The 19,564-nt window shown below is 37.7% G+C and overlaps 2 protein-coding genes across 4 annotated transcripts in view; one reads left to right on the top strand and one right to left on the bottom strand.

The window, feature by feature from the left end:
* The window catches only part of CNTN1 (contactin 1), a 253,372-nt gene extending 235,281 nt beyond the window's left edge, over positions 1–18,091 (bottom strand). For 2 of the 3 annotated variants that reach the window (XM_043966352.1, XM_043966353.1), the window contains exon 1: positions 17,920–18,088. The gene's annotated coding sequence lies outside the window, so the exon portion shown is untranslated. Of the gene's footprint in view, positions 1–17,919 lie in introns of all 3 variants that reach the window. The other variant, XM_043966354.1, reaches the window with a different exon arrangement.
* LOC122728144 (myosin light polypeptide 6-like) lies at positions 1,558–2,013 on the top strand. The gene has a single exon (XM_043966355.1). It carries the CDS (start codon positions 1,558–1,560, stop codon positions 2,011–2,013), a length of 456 nt encoding a protein of 151 aa, XP_043822290.1.
* Positions 18,092–19,564: the final 1,473 nt, after the last annotated feature.

Here is a 19,564-nt window from a genome sequence, read left to right as displayed (position 1 = left end):
AAGGTAAAGGCTTTACCATACTATCTTCCTGTGCAATGAATGGCTCTCTAGGATCTCTAGGATCAAATATAAAATCTTCTGTTTGGCATGTAAAGCTCTTTTTCTTTTTTTTTCAGGGCAATGAATTTTGCCCAGGGTCACACAGCTAGTAAGTGTCAAGTGTCTGAGGCTGGATTTGAACTCAGGTCCTCCTGAATCCAAGGCCAGTGTTTTATCCACTGCACCACCTAGCTGCCCCCCATGTAAAGCTCTTTATAACTTGACTCTTAAAAAAAAATAACTTGACTCTTTCCTGCTTTTTCAATCCTCTTACATGCCACTCTCTTCCACATACTATAGATACATATGACCTAGCCATGGAGGCCTAATTGACATCACATAATATTCCTTTACCTGTCTCCATGACTTTACACTGGCTATTCCCCATGCCTGGAATGCTCTCCTCAATATCTTACTTAGAATCCTTGGCTTCCTCTATGCTCAGTTCAAGGGCTGCCTCCTCAAAGAGGACTCTCCTATTATCAAGAATAACTATCTCCTCTAAAGTTACCTTCCCTTTACTCCAAAGTACATTGTGAGAAATAGGTCATGTGACAAGATGGAAGAATACATATTTCTCCAACCCTCATGACCTCTCAAATCTCTCCAAAACAGAAACTTTGTGCAAGAGATAAATCAATTTCATTTGCAACCATGGCTTAGGACACTAAGAACACAAATAATGGTAATAAGGCCTAATCCCTAATGCTCCCTCAATATCTCCTCCCTCATAGCTCACTACTCTCAGGCAATAAGTTTGCACAGGTCCCTCCACAGGCTTTCAAAAGAATTCAACTCTACATCCCCACTTTTCTGAGTGCCACAAAGATCTAAACTGCTGAAGTTTGTTCAGGATGTTAAAGTAGGGCACCACAAAGTAGCACTCTGCACTACAACAGACCTGGCATGGTAGTACCCAGTGCCACAACAGAATTCAGCCAGAGAATTACAGAATGGAGAGGGAACTGGGGCAGGTCATAAGCTGTGTGGCACCCTACTAAGGTTCAATGAAAAAAGCCCAGTAACCACCTGGGGCCAGTTCTGTTTCCCATCATCACCACCAATTGTCACACAGGATAGAGCAAAAGACTGGTAAATTATGAATTGCCCAGTGTAAAAGGAAGCTGAAATGGCTTTGAGTTCTAAGGTAGAGGGAAAATGACAAGGACTTAAGATAAATCAGAAGGAGCTTCTCCTGTGAGAAGCAAAACCAAAGATGACCAGATAACAGGGACTGTTAAAGTTTAGATTAGTCAACTAGATATCAGGACAGACACACTTAAGAATTAGGGGGAGGGGCAGCTAGATGGTGCAGTGGATAGAGCACCGGCCCTGGAGTCAGGAGTACCTGAGTTCAAATCCGGCCTCAGACACTTAACACTTACTGTGTGACCCTGGGCAAGTCACTTAACCCCAAGTGCCTCACTAAAAAAAAAAAAAAAAGAATTAGGGGGAGATGGGAGCCATTACATACAGCAGAAGTAGAGGCGGAAGCAGAGACTGAGCTGCACGGCAAAGATGTGTGACTTCACAAAGGATCAGACTGCAGAGTTTAAGGAGGCCTTCCAGCTGTTTGACCACATGGGGGATGGAAAGATCTTATACAGCCAGTGTGGGGACGTGATGTGGGCCCTGAGCCAGAATCCCACCAGTACTGAGGTGCTCATGGTCTTAGGGAATCCCAAGAGCGATGAGATGAATGTGAAGGTGCTGGACTTTGAACACTTTCTGCCAAAGCTGCAGATCATAGCAAAGAATAAGGACCAGGGCACATATGACGACTACATAGAGGGACTTCTGGTGTTTGATAAGGAAGAGAATGGCACAGTCACAGGGGCTGAAATATGGCATATCCTCATCACTCTGGGTGAGAAGATGACAGAGGAAGAAGTGGAAGTGTTGGTGACAGGGCATGAGGACAGCAATGGTTGTATCAACTATGAAGAGCTAGTCTGGATGGTGCTGAACGGCTGAAAACAAAAGTCCCCTTTCTACAAATAATCCCCTAATTTTCTCAGTGTGAAAATGATCCTCTCACTACATGGTCAGGTTTAACAACATCCTTCCTTCCAACCCCCACAACATGTCCTCTTTGGCCTACCTGCTCTCTGCTTTCACCAAATTAAACTTGCTAACTTCTCCCCCCCCCCAAAAAAAAAAGAATTAGGGGGAGATAAAATTCTATAGCAGGAAAGTTACTTAGGTGTGGCCACTACCTGACCAAAGCTGGGAAACAAAGATAACCCCAAAGGTCAGCTTCTGATTATTTTGTAGCTCTCCCAAACTCCCCTCCAGAGATTTCCAAGCTTTCTTTTTGTACTTTTGCTTATTATGTAAAACAACTTACCCTGTGAAACTGTGAGAAACTTATTCTTCCCGAGGATAGTCTCATAGCTTTCTCTGTTCTGTTACTCCAAATAAGCCCCATCCCCAGTCCCCATGTTTGGGTATTCCTATTATCTGCTTTGTGATACTCCAAGTTATAACTTCTCTGCCCTGATTAAAGACCTTAATTCTGTTATATTAATTATTATGTTATGGGGAAATTGATGGGGGTTTGGGTTAAGGGTTCTTAGGAATTCCTCTTTAAAGAATTACACCCTCTTGCACACAAATCCAATTAGAATAAAATAATATTTTATTTAGGTGCTAGGGAAAGGAAACCAAGAGAGAAGTCCTTGGATTTCTTCTCATGGGGAGAAGGCATGGCACAGAGGTGTGGCTCTCTGAGATAACTTTCTCTTCCAGCAAGAGACAGGAAGATACTTTTATAGAGAACTGATGGTGGTCAGATGGGGTAATCATCTGACTGCGGAAAGTTCCCTTACTGGGTGGTGGGTTGGAAGCAGTGTGGTGAGGGGATGTTGTTCTGTCCCCTCCCACCACTTTGGCAGCAGCCACACCTGATGGGATTATCTCCTCAAGGGGTGGGGGACATTGGAATGAAGGGTAGTGGTCCTAGAGTTATCAGTCCAGATCTCCTGCTGCTTATCTCTTTAGATGTGTCTGTCCTTTGGTTTAGCTTCAAGGAGAAAGTTCTTTGATTTCCCCAGAAAAATTCTGAGGTACCCCAGGCCTATAACAGTTTCATTAATTATCAGGTTGACAATACCTGTAGAAGATAAAGGACCCTATATATAGATTCATAAGACAGTATAATGTTCCTAAATGGTTTAAAAAAGAAAAAAGAACATATGACCTGCACAACAGAAATACTTAGCAGAATCCATCATGACAAGTCTCACCAAAGAAACAAAAAAGATAACAATGGTTTGGGCACACAAATACATGGAAATGAAGAATAATCTGGAAAAAGGGAAGCAAAAAGCAATAACATTCACAGAAATATAATTTTCATATAAGCAAAACACTGATCTCAAAGAAAGAATGTGTAGAAATAACTTAAAGATTATAGGTATCCCAGAAGTATATAACAAATTTTAAAATATGAGCATCATAATGTAAGAAATAATACAATAAAATTGGCCAGAAGTTCTGAACACAGAAAATTAAGTGCCATTTAAATGAAACCACAGATCATCTCCAGGAAAACAAAACAAACAGAAATGGGAAAAAAAAAACAACACAAACCTCCAAGACACCGAATAGTGATTAAAATGAACAGTTCTACTGACAAACAACAAATTTTGCAAGGGATCAGGAAAAAGACCTTCAAATATAAAGGAAAGGAAATCTGAATAACACAAGACTATTCTGCACCCATAGAAACCACAAGATGCAATGGAATAATTTGTTTTGGAAAAGCAAAGAAGTTCAAACTGTTACCCAAGGTGACCTACCCTGAAAATCTGAACTTAACTATGGAAATGAAAAAAGATAGAAATTCAATTAAAAAGAGGCATTCAAAACATTCCTAGAAAGAAAACTGAACCAGTAGAAATTATTTGCTTATTTGGTACTATGCCCGAAGGGCTATAGAATTGTGCATACCCTTTGATCCAGCAATACCACTGGTAGGTTTATGTCCCAAAGATATACCCAAAAAGAGAAAAAGACCTATTTGTACAAAAATATTTATAGCAGCTCTTTTTGTGGTGGCTAAGAATTGGAAATTAAAAGAATGGCCATCAATTGGAGAATGGCTAAACAAACTGTGGTATATAATGGTGATGGAATATTATTGTGCTATAAGAAATGACGAGCAGGATGATTTCAGAGAGGCTTGGAAAGATTTATATGAACTGATGTATAGTGAAGTAAGCAGAACCAAGAGAATGTTTTGCACAGAGACAGCAATATTGTTTAATGAAAAACTGTGAATGACAACTATTCTCAACAATACAATGATTCAAGACAATCCCAAACTAGTATTGATGAAACATACTATCCACATCCAAAGAAAGAACTGATATTGAGTGAACACAGACTTAAGCATGCTATTTTTCACTTTCATTTTTTCTTTTATTCAAGTTTTCTTGTACAAAATTACCAATATGTTTTACATAATCATACATGTATAATCTATATGTATACTGATTCAGGGAGGTGAAGAGAAGGGAGGGAAGGAGGGATAAAAATTGGAACTCAAAACTATAAACAAAAATGTTTATTACTAAAAAAAAAGAAATAATTTGCTATTCAAACACCCAAGACAACAGAAATATAAGAAGCTAAACAAATATAGCAACCAAGGACAACAAAATAACATTTTTTTTCTAAATGTACTCGAGACAAAGTAAAAGTAGAAGTCAAGTAGAATGGCAGAGAAACAATCCTGAAACAGCATAGAGTAAACCTCACAACACTCTTCCTTTAGGTTTTTTATTTGTTTTGCAGTACTAAATTACAGAATAGGAAGGTACCCTCCAAAAGAAGGAGATAGAGAATTAAACATACCTATATTTACCTAGTAGTGGTATTACTGTATCACAGGGTGTGCCCTTTTTCTTTATTGCCCTTTGGGCATAGTTCCAAACTGTTCACCAGAATGGTTGGATAAATTCACAACTCCACCAGCAATGCATTAGTGTCCAAATTTTCCCACATCTTCTCCAGCATTTATCGTTTATCTTTTTTATCATTTTAGCAAATCTGATAAGTATGAGATGGTGCCTCAGAGTTATTTTCATTGACATTTATTTAATCAATAGTGATTTAGATCATTTTTCATATGACTATAGATAGCTTTAATTTCCTTATCTGAAAACTGCCTGTTTATATCCTTTGACCATTTATCAATTGGAGAGTAGCTTGTATTCTTATAAATCTGAGAATGTATTTCTCTATATATTTGAGAAATGAGGCTTTTTTAGAAACACTTTTTTAAGAAACACTTGCTGTAAAAATTGTTTTTCAACTTTTCTGCTTTCCTTCTGATCTTGGTTGCATTGGTTTTGTTTGTGCAAAAACTTTTTAATTTAATGTAATCAAAATTATCCATTTTGCATTTCATAATGCTATGTCTTGTTTGGTCATAAATTCTTCTCTTCAATGAAAAATAATTACTAATAACGAATTTCTTGGGGACCCAAGAACCCAGATCACTTTTAGTCCTCTCTCCCCCTCACCCCAGAAAGTTCAGCTCTTAGGAACTTTAGCTAGTTTGAGGACCAGGCTAAGGATACAATAGAAATGGAGACATAGACTCTCATCTAGCTAAATTGAGCTGATGGGATTAAGCCACACATAGATAATGGACTTTGCCTTGAACAATTTAGGGGGTAGTCTTTTACATACTTCCCCCTGATGTCATCTGTAGAGCTCATTTTAATATGGACCACCCTCAAGTCACGTCAACCAATGGAAATGAATGATGCTAACCAATTAGCAATTAGTTTATAATGACCCACCTCTATCAAAAGGGGCTAAAAGGGGGCAGCTAGATGGTGCAGTGGATAGAGCACCGGCCCTGGAGTCAGGAGTGCCTGAGTTCAAATCCGGCCTCAGACACTTAACACTTACTAGCTGTGTGACCCTGGGCAAGTCACTTAACCCCAATTGCCTCACTAAAAAAAAAAAAAAAAAAAAAAAGGATAAAAGCCGAGACCACAGGAGGTTCCTGGTTGTTGCCATCTTAGATTGCACTATTGGCTCAGGAAGACTGTTGGTTGGTGAGCACTCTCCTCTTAGGACAGGGTAGGCTGGTAAGCCATGTGCTCTCTTAGAGACAACATGGTGCTGGGGCTTTCCTACTGCTTGTGTTAGCTGCTATGTGGTCAATTCTTTACTAATATTCAATATTAATTAATAATAAATACTGCCAAAATGGTTTCAGTAGCCATTATTATATAAACAGTTATCAATATATAAGGAGCAAATAATTTAGAAAACCCAGTCTACCCCCAAATAATTTAAAAAACACAATGTGAACTGATCCAACCATTCTGAAAAACAATTTGGATCTATGCCAAAGGGGCAATCAAACTGTGCATGCCCTTTGATAAAGCAATATTACTACTAGGTCTGTATCCCAAAGAGATTGTAAAAAAAGGAAAAGGACCTACGTGTACAAAAATATTTACAGCAGTTCTTTTTGTGGTGGCAAAGATTGGAAATTGAGGGAATGCCCATCAATTGGGGAATGGCTGAGCAAGGTGTGGTATATGAATGTAATGGAATACTATTGGGCTATAAGAAATGATGAGCAGGCAGATTTCAGAAAAACCTGGAAAGACTTACATGAACTGATATAGAGTGAAATAAGCAGAACCAGAAGAACATCCTATACAGTAACAGCAACATTGTGCAATAATCAACTATGATAGAATTAAGTCTTTTCAACAATACAATGATTTAAGACAATTCCAAAAGATTCATGATGGAAAATGCTATCCACATCCAGAGAAAGAACTATGGCATCTGAATACAGATTGAAGCATAGTATTTTCATTTTTTTTCATGATTTTCCCTTTTGTTCTGTTTCTTTCACAAAATGACTACTGTAGAAATGTTTAACATTCTTGTGCATGTATAACCTATATCAGATTGCTTGCTGTCTTGGAGAGGAAAGAGGGGAATAAAGGAGGGAGAGAAATTTGGAACTCAAAATCTTACAAAAAAATGAATGTTGAAAACCATATTTACAAGTAATTGGAAAAAATAAAATACTATTTATAAAAAAGAACTATTCCTTGTTCTCCTAATTTGCTTTTGGCATCAATTTTTATGTCTAAATCACTTACCCATTTTGACCTTATCTTGGTATACAGTATGAGATGTTGTTCTATGCCTAGTTTCTCCCATACTGTTTTCCAGCTTTCCCAGCAGTTTTTGTCAAATAATGAGTTCTTATCCCAGAAGCTGGAGCCGTTGAATTTACCCAACAGTATATTAGAGTATTCACATTTTAAGGAAAAAATCTACCAGCAAATTAGATAAAATAACAATACATCATATTTTATCCTCACAATAACCCTGAGATAGGTGCTATAGGAAAAAAATAAGGAGCTGGTTTCAGAATGTATTGATAGTATAGTGGGAAAACTAAGGCTATATTTAGTTATTTAAAGATATTTCCAAATATAAATTAAATAGCAGATGTTGATACATATTTATAGTTTTTGGGGCATGAATAATTTTTTAAAATTTACTATGACCATGTTGGATTTGTACCAGCAATGTAAGGTTAGTTCAAAGTTGGGGAAGTTATTAATATAAAAAATTTAAAGCATTAAAAACCATATGATTCTATCAATGAGGTCAGAAAAAACCTACAACAAGTTACAGCACTCATTTGTGACATAAACCCAGTAACATAGAAATAGATAACTGATTGCATGAAAAGTGAAAGAGCAGGAAGAGTCAAAGGCAACCTCAAAAATTTGAAAATTGGATATAGACTAAAACTACAGTTCCCCCAAATATAGGGAAATCAGAAGCAGTTGGGAGGGAAAGAAAAAAAGAAATCCAATTTTTGATATGTTGAAATTGAGATGTCAATGTGGACAGAAGTGTCCTATAGGCAGCTGTAAATGTGAACATCTCTTCTGAGATATAAACAGAAGTCATTTGAATAGAGATAATACGTGAAGGAGTAGACTGAAAAATTTAATGTAGCTTTGATAAGTAGTTTATTCTACATGTCATATAGGAAGAATATAGTTCAACAAGATCTACATAAACCAAATGTCACTTTAAAGCAAAAAAAAAAAAAACTTCAATGATAGCGTTCTAACATGTGTGCTCCAGTTTTTACAACCTTTTTTCAATACAAAACAAAATAACTTGAAAAGAAAGGCATTGAGCATATTAAGAAAAGCTCACATAACATCCTTGTTATGCTACTAAACAAATTTTGTATCATATATTATGAAATTAAATCCTAATTGTATAACTAACCCTCAATTACTAAAAATGTAAATTTAACTTCAAAATATTTCCCAGTTTCATATTTTGTCCTAACAGTGATGCTTAGAGTTGAGAAAAGACATTATTAAATGCACAAAATTTTCACCAGCCCTACTAACACATGATTTTAGAAGCAATGATCATCAGAAAACATGAATCATAAAATTTTTAAAACGAAAGGAGATGGACCTAGGCCAATTCTCAATAACTTAGGTTCAATACTGAAACAAAATGAAATACTTACTGGTCATTCAGCAGTTAACAAAATGACCCACAATTAAACAGCAATAGGAGAAGGGGGTAGGGAGAAAGGGCAATGTAAAGAATTAATTGTTATTTGAGGTTTTTATGACCCCCATCTTTTGGCTAGAATTAAAAAAAAAAAACCTCAGCGCATGCACTGGCCTCTGGGGCTCCGCAAACGGCACGGTGCTCCACCCACTGGTTGTAGCTCTCGCCATGGTGCTGCCACCTCATGTCATCACTCGCCGACTCCTACATGAGCCTGGCAAAATTATAATGATTGGAAGCCTAGTGAGGGCAGTCATGTAACTGTCAGAGTGGCCAGCCAATTGGCTGGAGGCTGCCTGGGGTTTGCTGGGAACAGGGAGGAGAATTCGCCATTCTAGCTGGCAGCTGGAAGGCGACAGGAGTGCTGCTGTGTATTCTCAGCTGATTCCTGGGCGATGGTGTTCCCTTTCCCCATTTTATTTCCTTTCCCTTGATCCTACTGATCCTTTTTGTGTGTGTGTGTGTGGTTTTTTTTAAGTTTGTTCTTGTTAAAATAAATCCTGCTCTGTTTTGAGGGAAGCTGCTGGTCTCCTTTCTTGCCCCAATATTGCAGTGAGCTGCTTAGCTAACACTCCCCAATCAAAAATTGGTCCCCACAGTTTTTGGTGAGCCAGCCAGGAGTTGATTAACCTAGTGAATTTCTTTACAACAGTGAACAAGAATATTCATAGAGGGGAGAAACAACAACAGGATGGTAAAGTGAAGGCAGGGGCTCAAGTGAGTTCTCCCAAATGCCCCTAAAATCAGCTTTAAAATAATGCCTCAAATTGATTTCTGGAGTGGAAGAAACATTAAAAGGGTAAGGTAAAACAATTTTCCAGCTGAAGACATCTAAGGAGGTTGGCAAGCCAGAGGAGTGATGGCTGGACCTGGAATCCAGCAAAGATCATCCAGTTCGGGTCATGGCAGGGCACTAGCAGCAGGCCTTGGAATCAGTTCATCAGTGGCAACAGCTTTGGGAGCTCTCAACCCATAGATGGTAAGGGGATCAGAAAAATGGTCAGAAAGAGATTACTGGGGATATTTTGCTAGCACTGGTTGCAGGACTCTGTTGCATTGCCCATACAAAGTTCTGGGGCAGTCCTGGAGCTAAGAAGAGCATTAACTCAGTAGTGTCCATAACCTCACTGGTACAAGAACCTTGATCACAGTACCAGGTCAGAAAAGAGGGCATGTGGGTATGCACAGACCAGAGAACAAGTCAAAACAGTGAGCACATCTCTTCTTAGATCATACCATCTTGGAAGAACCAAAAACCTATAGACCTTTAGCAGCAACCAAAAAAACCCCCAAAAAAACCAGTACCTTTACCACCAAATTTCACATAAAGTGAAAAACATAAGGAAGAGGCTGGAAAATGAGCAAACAGCAAAAAAAAGAACCTGATCATAATAAGTTATTATGGTGATAGGAAAGATCAAGACACAAACCCAGAAGACGACAATGTCAAAGGATCAGCAAAGCTTCAAAAAAACATGTGAATTCAGTACAAACCCAACAAGAACTACTTTGAAAAGCTCAAAAATTATTTTAAAATAAAATAATAGAGGTGGAGGAAGAATTGGGAAAAGAAATGAGAGTGATGAAAGAAATTCATAGAAAAAAAGATCCATAGCCTGTTAAGGAAGACACACAAATATTCTGAAGAAAATAACACCTTAAAAAACAGAATTGGCCAAACGGAAAAGTGGGTATAAAAATTAAATGAAGAAAATAATTCCTTAAAAAGTAGAATTGTCCAAATGAAAAAGGAGGTACAAGAGGTCAGTGAAGGAAATTAGAATTGGACAAATGGAGAAACATAAGTTGAAAATATTTTCCTTTACAACTTCACTCAGAGAAAGTGATTCCTGTTCAAGCCTCTGTTGCTTACATTTCATCACATTCCTATTACCTCTAGTAATCTCAAAATCTAATTCTTGACTTTCTAATAATAGTAAAAGAAAAAAAGCTAATTTTCAAAATGTCATGTTAGCTTATGGGTTATAATGTATTAAACTTATAATATGATGGTGATTACCCTCTCCATACTTAAGACAAATTAGTCCTCGAAAGGTTTGAAAAGTAAAGGGTTACATTTTTGGGGAGCAAATTAGCTATGTTGCTGAGTGAGAAGCATAGAAAAAAAATAGGTCAAGCCTGAAAGAAATTTGGCAGTTGACAAATACGAATTATTATAAAAGAAAACTGAAAGCATAACCAAGCACTGGCATAACAAAATATCTGTTCTGACATTAAGGCAGTCCTTTATCCTTTCTTCATCTCAGTGTTCTCATCTCTAAAATTAGAGTTTTTGACTAATCTATAAAGTTCATTTTGACTTTAAAATCCTTTACTCAAATTTCTGGCTATCTGTCTTTCTATAAACATGATTTAGTGACATATATAGGTTTTCAAAGTGTATAGTACTAGATAGTGAGCTGGTCTCAGAATCAGGCCTCAGTTCTAGACCTAAATCTTGACACATACTAGATGTGCGACCCTTAGCAAGTCATTTAATCTCTCACTGCCCAAGGCAACTCTCTAAAATTATTTGTCATAAAGATGTCAATTGGCTTTTATACAGCATATTCCTCATTGGCAACTCTCTAAACCAATGAATTTACAGGCTCAATCTCCACCAAAATGTTCAATGCAATGAGTTTTAAACTCACTTCATAGGATCTGAGAGCTAGAAAGAATCTCAGCAGGCATCTAGTAAAATCCATAAACTAAGTCTTGAGTTCAACTGATTTCAAGAACCCAGGTCCACCTCTAGGACCAAATAAGAAATTAGACTTTTATGGATTACTGCCTTAACCAAATGCAGTTCACTCTTTAGACATTTAACTAATATAAAGCAATTCCCTGAACAAGGAGGCCAAAAGAGCCTAGAAACGCCTCAGCAAGCAACCATTTTATCTCCCTGACAGTTCAGAATAAAAACTAATTTGAAAAATTATAGGCATTCCACCTTAAGGTGAAATATTATAAGCAAGTTCTGCTCAAGGAAGACTGAGATGCAATGAAGTAAAAAAAAAAGAGTTTATTAGCATAATATTAGACTCAAGCCATATTCTTCATATACAAAGATGAATTTGGAAGGAGGACCATGAAAAGATTAAAAAAATAGAAAAAAAATCTATTCACATTTCTAAAACACACTAATTTCTTCTTCATCAATAGCAACAGAATCACCACCATTCTTCAATTCTAATAATTCTTCATGTGCTGCATGACAACGTGGGAAAGAATATAAATAAAACAGAGAAAAAACAGCTAGACAAGACCAAGCCTGCACAGTTGATCCATATTGAAGGTGACACAAGTTGTCTCCCATGCTTAGAATGGACACCTCCACCTCTTAGAATCATAGTTTACTGTAAAGTTCAAGTACCATCTACTTCTTCTATGGTGCCCTTCCTGATCCACTAAAATGCAATTACTTCTAATTTACTGTATATTGTTTCCCTTGATAAAATCCTTGAGGGTAGAGGCTATTTTGCCTTCTTTCTTTATATCCTCCTACCTAAAAGACAATTAACTCTGCCCCCCTCAAATCCTATATCTCTCCTCTTTTTGACACTCACTGATTCTATTTTCTCTTCCTTCACTTACTCCTTAACAAATTGCAATCTTGCTTCCAAACTCATCACCCACTTAAAACTATTCTCTCTCCAAAGTTACCAGACCTTGATCCCTACATCAGATGATCTTTTCTCAGTTCTCATCCTTCTTGACCTTTCTTATGTATTGTCACTATTGACTATCCCCCCTTCTCCTGGATACTCTTTTCCTTGGATTTTCATGACACTCATCTCCTTATCTCCTAGTTATCTTCCTAACTATGTGACTTGTGCTTTCAGTTTCTCTTGCTAGATCATTATCCATATCATGATCCCTTCCTGGTATTCAACAAGGATCTTTCCTAGGATCTTTTTCTCTCACTGCATGATCCTCTCTTGGTGATCTTGGTGATCCTCTCAGCTCCCATAGCTTGAATTACTATCTGTATGCTTAAGACTTATAGATGAGTAGATGAATGGATAGATGGACAGACAGCCAGACAAATATACAACCCATTTCTCCATAAGCTTTACTGCTTATTAGATATTTCACAATGTAGATGTCACAGAAACATCTCAAATTCAAAATTTCCAAAACTATATTTTCCTTCTAATTTATCCCTATTCTAAACTTCCCTAATATTTCCAGTTTATCCTGTATTTAGCTTGTTTGTACAGAGGTTTTTGAATGTTGTCTCCTCCATTAAAGTGTGAGGCCTATTAGAGAAGGAACTGTCTTTTTGCCTTTCTTTGTATCCCTAGTACCTAGTACAGTGTTTGGCATATAGTAGGTATTTAATAAATGTTTATTGACAATTTCATTAAAGGTGCCACTATTCTTCCAATCTTTCAATCAGATGACAAATCTTGCCATCTCTACTTCCACAATATGTCCTATAACTGACCTCTCCTCTCTAACTCCCACAGCTTACTACTTTAGTTCAGGACATCATCATCTCTTATCTATTGCAATGGCTACCTAATTGGTTTCTCTTCCTAAAGCCTCTTCCCACTAAAGATTCTTCTCTACACAGCTGCTCAAATGATTTTCTTAGGCACTAATCTGATAAGTCACTCCCATTTTCAATAAACTCCACTGGCTCCCTATTGCCTCTAGTACATAATATAAAATTCATGAGCTGGCCTTAGTCTTTCTTTCTATCTTCATTTTATATTACTCTCCTTCCCCCATTTTGGGACATAAGCAAGCCGGCCATCTCCCTGTTCCTCACACACTATGCTTCATCTCTCATCTAGGTGCTTTTGCACTGGCCATATTAGAATTCGCTCTCTCCTCCCCTTCACCTCAGAATCCTTCTCTTCCTTTAAGATGAAGTTCAAGGGGGGCAGCTAGGTGGTGCCATCGATAAAGCATGGCCCTGGATTCAGGAGGACCTGAATTCAAATCCAGCCTCAGAAACTTGACACTTACTAGCTGTGTGACCCGGGGCAAGTCACTTAACTCTCATTGCCCCTCAAAACAACAATACCACCACCAAAAACAACAAAACAACACCAAGAAGAAGCTCAAGTACTACCATTTTTTTTCTTTTAAAAAACTCTTTTTTTTTTGTTACTCTGCACTTGAAAAAGGTCATCAAAAATGAGCATGTTCATGTACAATGAAGAGAAAAATAGGATTGTAGAAGAAAACAAATCTTTATTGCTTGCATTTTATTTTTAATATAAGCAATTCAGTGTTATTTTATTAATTTCAAAGTATCAACTCAATATTACTTTAGTAATTTCAAAGATCTCCTACATGTCTGTATCCTCTGAACCTCTGTTTTCTTCTTTGTATTTTTGTTTATTTGTTTATTTGTTTTTGTTTCTTTTGCAGGGTAGTGAGGGTTAAGTGACTTGCCCAGGGTCACACAGCTAGTCAAGTGTCTGAGGCTGGATTTGAAATCAGGTCCTCCTGAATCCCTGGCCAGTGCTTTATCCACTGCACCACCTAGCTGCCCCCTCTTCTTTGTATTTTTAAATGATAAGATGAACCACTTTTTTCTTTTCTTTTTTATATTCCTATTATTATTCTCTCTCTTTTCCTCTCAGTTCATGTCCCACCTAAATATTTTAAATTCTCTCCTGTAACAAATAAGCATAGTAGAGAAAAGAAAATGCTACATACATTGGTCATATCTAAAAATGTATATCCCAATATGTCTCTTGAATCTCCCTACCTTTGTCAGATCAAGCACAACTTTAGTCATGAAGTCTTTCCTAATTCGCCCCTTAACTACCTCATATTTATTAATCATATACTTACTTATGCATCTTTTGTCTCTCCTGAGAGAATGTAAGTTTCTTGAGGGTACAGTTTTTTCATTCTTTGTATTCCTAGTGCCTACCATAGGGCCTAGAACTTGGTTGCTGCTTAATGGTTGCTGATTGTTGACATTTGGTTGGTAAATAAATTCTAGATGTATTTTAAATAAAGGAAGTATCAAAAGAGTGGGGTAGGTTATTTACCAAATGGATGGATGGATGATATTTACCAAAATAATTTTAACAAAGGTTCATTAATCACTACCAAATGATATGTCTACTTTCTTGATTCCACAAAATCTTTAAGAGGATTATTTTCAAATGTATCAAGAGAATCCTTGTTGAAAATATAAGAAGAGAACATGAAGGTACTTATGAACATAATCATTTAGGCTTTATAGTCATACAATTGAGTGCAGAGAATACAAGGTCTCATTGTGCTTATTGTTTGCTAACCATAAAAAGCATTTGATTCTGTAGAGCAAAATGTATCCTTAAAGTCTCTTCTCCAACAAGATGTCTCCCATGCAGATGTTAACATTATACATTTCTTGATAAAAAAAACCATTACATAAAAACCTATGTTCAATATTCTTATTTATGAGACATCAAGCAGGGAGACTGGTGATTATCAGAGGTTATCTGCCACTACCACCAAGAATGTCCAATGCCAGACCAAAAAGAAAGGGGATTCTTAATGGATGTTGAGTTCCTGCTGATTATCTTATTTGCAGATGCCATTGTATTGATTGCATTAAGCCCTGGAGTACTATAAACTCTCCTAAATGAGATTTACAACCAAAGATTTCAACCTAATCTACACAAGTAAAACAAGTCTATTGTCCAGATTATGATGTTCATTGATCTGGCCCATAAGTACATATAACTTGGACAGAAGCTACAAATGAATAGTGTTCAGGTACAATAATTAAAGAGAAAGAGAGAAGAGATTATCTTGCATTTGGGAAATTGTACAGTGATTGCAATGACACCAAGTTGTTCCCTGAAACAAAAGCCCATTTAAACACTACTATGTTTATACTTATGCTACACATTATAGAGTATCATAATCTCTGAAGAATCAAAATTATCAGCCAGCCAAAGGGCAAGGAAGTGTGTGTAAAAGACTATTAAATTTTACAATATGAGGTCCAGTTTAGAAACTTTGACCTAGAAGCCTGGGCAAGCTCTGCCTTTAGAAGCTAGCTATAGAATTGTGTTACTGCTTCATAGGTCAATTTCCCTGTCCTTCTGGTTATTATAAAAATCTTCAGCGGTAGAAATGTAAAGATTGGGAAGAAATCAACAGGAAAATTTTCCTGGTGCCCTTGACCTTAATAATGTAAGGCTTTAGGTCATTCATGGATAAGGAAGAAACATAGTAATACTAACATTTTATAGCACAGAACCTTTTTTCCTCATAAATACTCATAACTTAATAATAGATTGCGCTAGGTATAAATAATTGGTTCTAATATTACAATGATATTGACACCAAATTAATATCAGCAACCACCTGAAATTTTGGAACCTAACCTAATCACCACTAATCAAGGTAGTGAGAAATCAAAATGTCACATGAGGAGTACAGTCTTTTCCTATCAATTTCTTTGAAATATATATGAAAAATTATTTGGTTTCTCTAAGCTTCTACTATAAAAAGAAGGGGAATAATTAATTAGAAAATTGCAGAATATTGGGAGAATAAATATATTTAGGAATAAAATATACATTGAGTCTCTTAAGAATAGACAGGACATGAAGTTTCAAATAGAACACCTTTAAATACTTTATAAACAAGCAAATATTATAGAGGGACTTGCCTTCTAGTCTACTGTACCTGGACCCCCTTCCACACTGCCTTTAGTCATGGACCCTAGGTGAGGAAGAGAAGCTGTCCCATTCTGGTACCCTCAACATGTCTAAGACTATTTTAAAAGTAAATAGAGTCACTAAAAATCATAAGGATATCACCTTTTTTCCTAAAGCTGTTAATATAGCATTTTTGCAATACAATAAATTCTTTTACAAGTAATTTCATTTCTAGACACTTAAAAACAGAACTGAATATAAAAAATAAATATTAGATAACTCATGGAAGAATGTGCTAAAATATGTTATTTAAAGATACTAGTCCTGTTGTATCCTGTTGAATTGCTTATTTTCGTTCTAATCAGGATTCATCAGTCGCCATACTATTAATCCATCTTCTCCAGTTTTCCTACTGCAAAATTTGATCTGCCTCTCCCCTGTATATTTTCAGATTGCTTCAGGAGGCCAATGCAGCCCTTTTACCAAGGACTGGACTGGGCATGTGTGTTATCCATAGCTCTGTGCTGTATGTTCATTTGCATCTATGCACAGGCTGATTTTCGAAAGAATAAATAGGGAAGAGGATATTGAGCTTGTTCTCCCCACCCCCAGGCCACCCCTCCCAAGCATTGTATGCAAGAACTCTCAGAACTGGGTGTCATAAAATACTGGAGAATGATTCAGAGTATGTTTTCCATGCAACATCCGTGGTGTCTACTGCTTGAAGCAATCTGACACCAACAGTAATGGCCACAGGGCCAATCTGTACAACCCAGATGCAGTCATCTGAGAGTCTGCCAAAGGCCTCTTTGCCCACCAAACCATGATTGGTTTACTCTTCCGGAATCCCCATGGTCAAGCACTTCTGTCTTAGAATCCTGTGGAAAGTGGGTTCCTAATTGGCAGCAACAGACAAGGAGGAAAAGGATAGCAGTAAGACGATCTGCTCTCTCCTCCCCGCTGTCTGCTGCAAACGCCTGAGAAGGACCAGCCTGTTCTGAATAACGGTATGATTGATCAGAAATACCTATTTAGTTAAAGCACACGCTTTAAAAAAAAAAAAAATCTAAATGGGTTGACCTGCAGTACATGTCTAGGGAAGAAACAAGCTCCGGACCCCAGTACCACACCCGATTTTTCCAGCAAATAGCCGAATTTAGGAAGAGCCAATGGGTGAGGAACATCTTTTCTCTGTCTCTCCTCCTCCCTGTGGGGTAAAATCTTCATCTTTCATTTTGGAAAATAGAGTAAAAGAGGAGGAGAGGAAATTTGTCAGATGGAAGTGTCCCTGTCACTGACACTTCTGCTAATCCCTGTTCCTCTCCAGCTCAGGTTAGCATAGGTTTGCCAGATAAATCACAGGCAACTGCTGCTGCTGCATCTAAGAGGAAAGTTGACTCCGTACAGGGCTTCAGGTTTATTATCGTCTCCTGAGGGTACTTAGTGCCCTTCTCTGTCCTTATTCCCACATGCTCCCTTACTCGTCCATACTTAGGCTAAATTTTTTAAAAATAAAATCTAATAATGCAACTCAATCAGGCTTATAGTTATTTTATTAGTGGGGGAGGGGTGACAATGAGGGAGGGTTGGAACTGCAGGAAAATACGCATTATTTAGCATATCAGGAAAGAAGAAAATATATATACTTGATTCTTACCTGGACGTCCTTTCTGCTGCACAGCTGGGATATAGTCTACAGGTTCTTCACTTCCACCTCAAATACCTAGTAGAGTATCCTCTACACCAAACCTCACCCCAGTCCCTCCCTCTGTGCAATCGCCCTAAGGGCGCTCCTTCCTCAGCTACTTGACTGCATAAACCTAATCTGTCTGAGCTGTTATTGGGGGCCGCAGGGTGAGCAGGGCGGTGGCCAGGGAGAAGCCGCTTCCTCTGATTGGACGTGGGAGACATCACTCGAATCCCTAACTGGGGTTTACTTGGGCGGGGATGTAGGGAAAATGTCCGAGGCTGCAGTACCAGCTCAGAAATCCATTCGCCCTGCCACTGACGCTTCTGAATCCAGGAATCCTAGAAGGAAAGGAAATCTGCCTTGAAGGCTTGTTATTTAAATCCCCAGGTAGGAGGGAGGGGCTAGTCAGAACCACCATCTTCAATTTCGTCTGCAGAGACCATCTGAGGCATATGATCACACACACACACACACACACACACTCACACACTAAAAGAACTTCAGCAGTACAGCATAAACTCAATTTAAAGAACAAAATACTGAACACCTAACTAAAATATTTTGACTGTACATGAGATTTTTTTTTTCTGTTGCAACTTTTCATTTTGGTTTAAATATTATTAAATCAACATATGAAGAAAAAGTGGACTTCTTTAGCCTGTGTTGAAGAAACCCTTGAAAATGAATTATTCTCCCCACAGTGGGCCTCGCCCTGGCACTGCCCCCTCTAACTAGGATACAAGATTGGAATTGTTGGGGGTGGGGAGGGTCATGGCTTCTCGCTGGCAAGGAGGGATAGGGGGGACTTCTGCCTCCCTCCTCCAAATGTGAAGTGCCCCCCCCTTCCTTGGACTGAGCCTTCTGTGGGGGTAGGGGTGCTCAGTGGAGCCTCCGCCACAGACTTGCCGCCCGCCCCCAAATAAAGTTTACCTCAGAGTTTAAAAAAAAAAAAGAAAATGAATTATCTATCAGTGGTTTTCAAAATTTTTTGATTCTGCATTGTATGTATTGTGTACGCATATATAAAAACACCCATGTATACATAAATACATATGTATATATACTTATTTACTTCATCTAAATTGTATCCATATGCTAATTATTATATACTATTGAAAGTTAGGTTGACTTGGTGACCCATTGTTCCCAACCCTGCTTCTCAATCTGTTGAGGGAGGCTCTGCTGGGGAAGGCAGCATAGAGTTTGCAACTTTTTGTATTACCTTCTCTTTGTCATGTACCACTACTTTGTCATGTAAAATTTTACAAATTATATATATATATATACATACATATATATACACATACATACATACATAGATGCACATATACACACACATACATAAAGATGTTATATATACACATACACATACATAGGTGTATATATAACATCTTTATGTATAATATGTGTCTGTATTTATATGTAGCTAGGGGCAGCTAGGTGGCACAGTGAATGGAGCCCTGGACCTGGAGTCAGGAAGACTTGAATTCCAGTTTTGCCTCAACCATTTAATAGCTGTATGACTCTGGGCAAGTCACTTAACCCTGCTTGCCTCAGTTCCTCATCTGGAGAAAGAAATGGCAAACCACTCCAGTATCTTTGCCAAGAAAAC

This window comes from Dromiciops gliroides, chromosome 5, assembly GCF_019393635.1.
Source record: "Dromiciops gliroides isolate mDroGli1 chromosome 5, mDroGli1.pri, whole genome shotgun sequence".
NCBI classification, from domain to species: Eukaryota; Metazoa; Chordata; class Mammalia; order Microbiotheria; family Microbiotheriidae; genus Dromiciops; species Dromiciops gliroides.
Note: the sequence above shows the minus strand (reverse complement) of the source record. Positions and strands in the feature narration are given on the sequence as shown.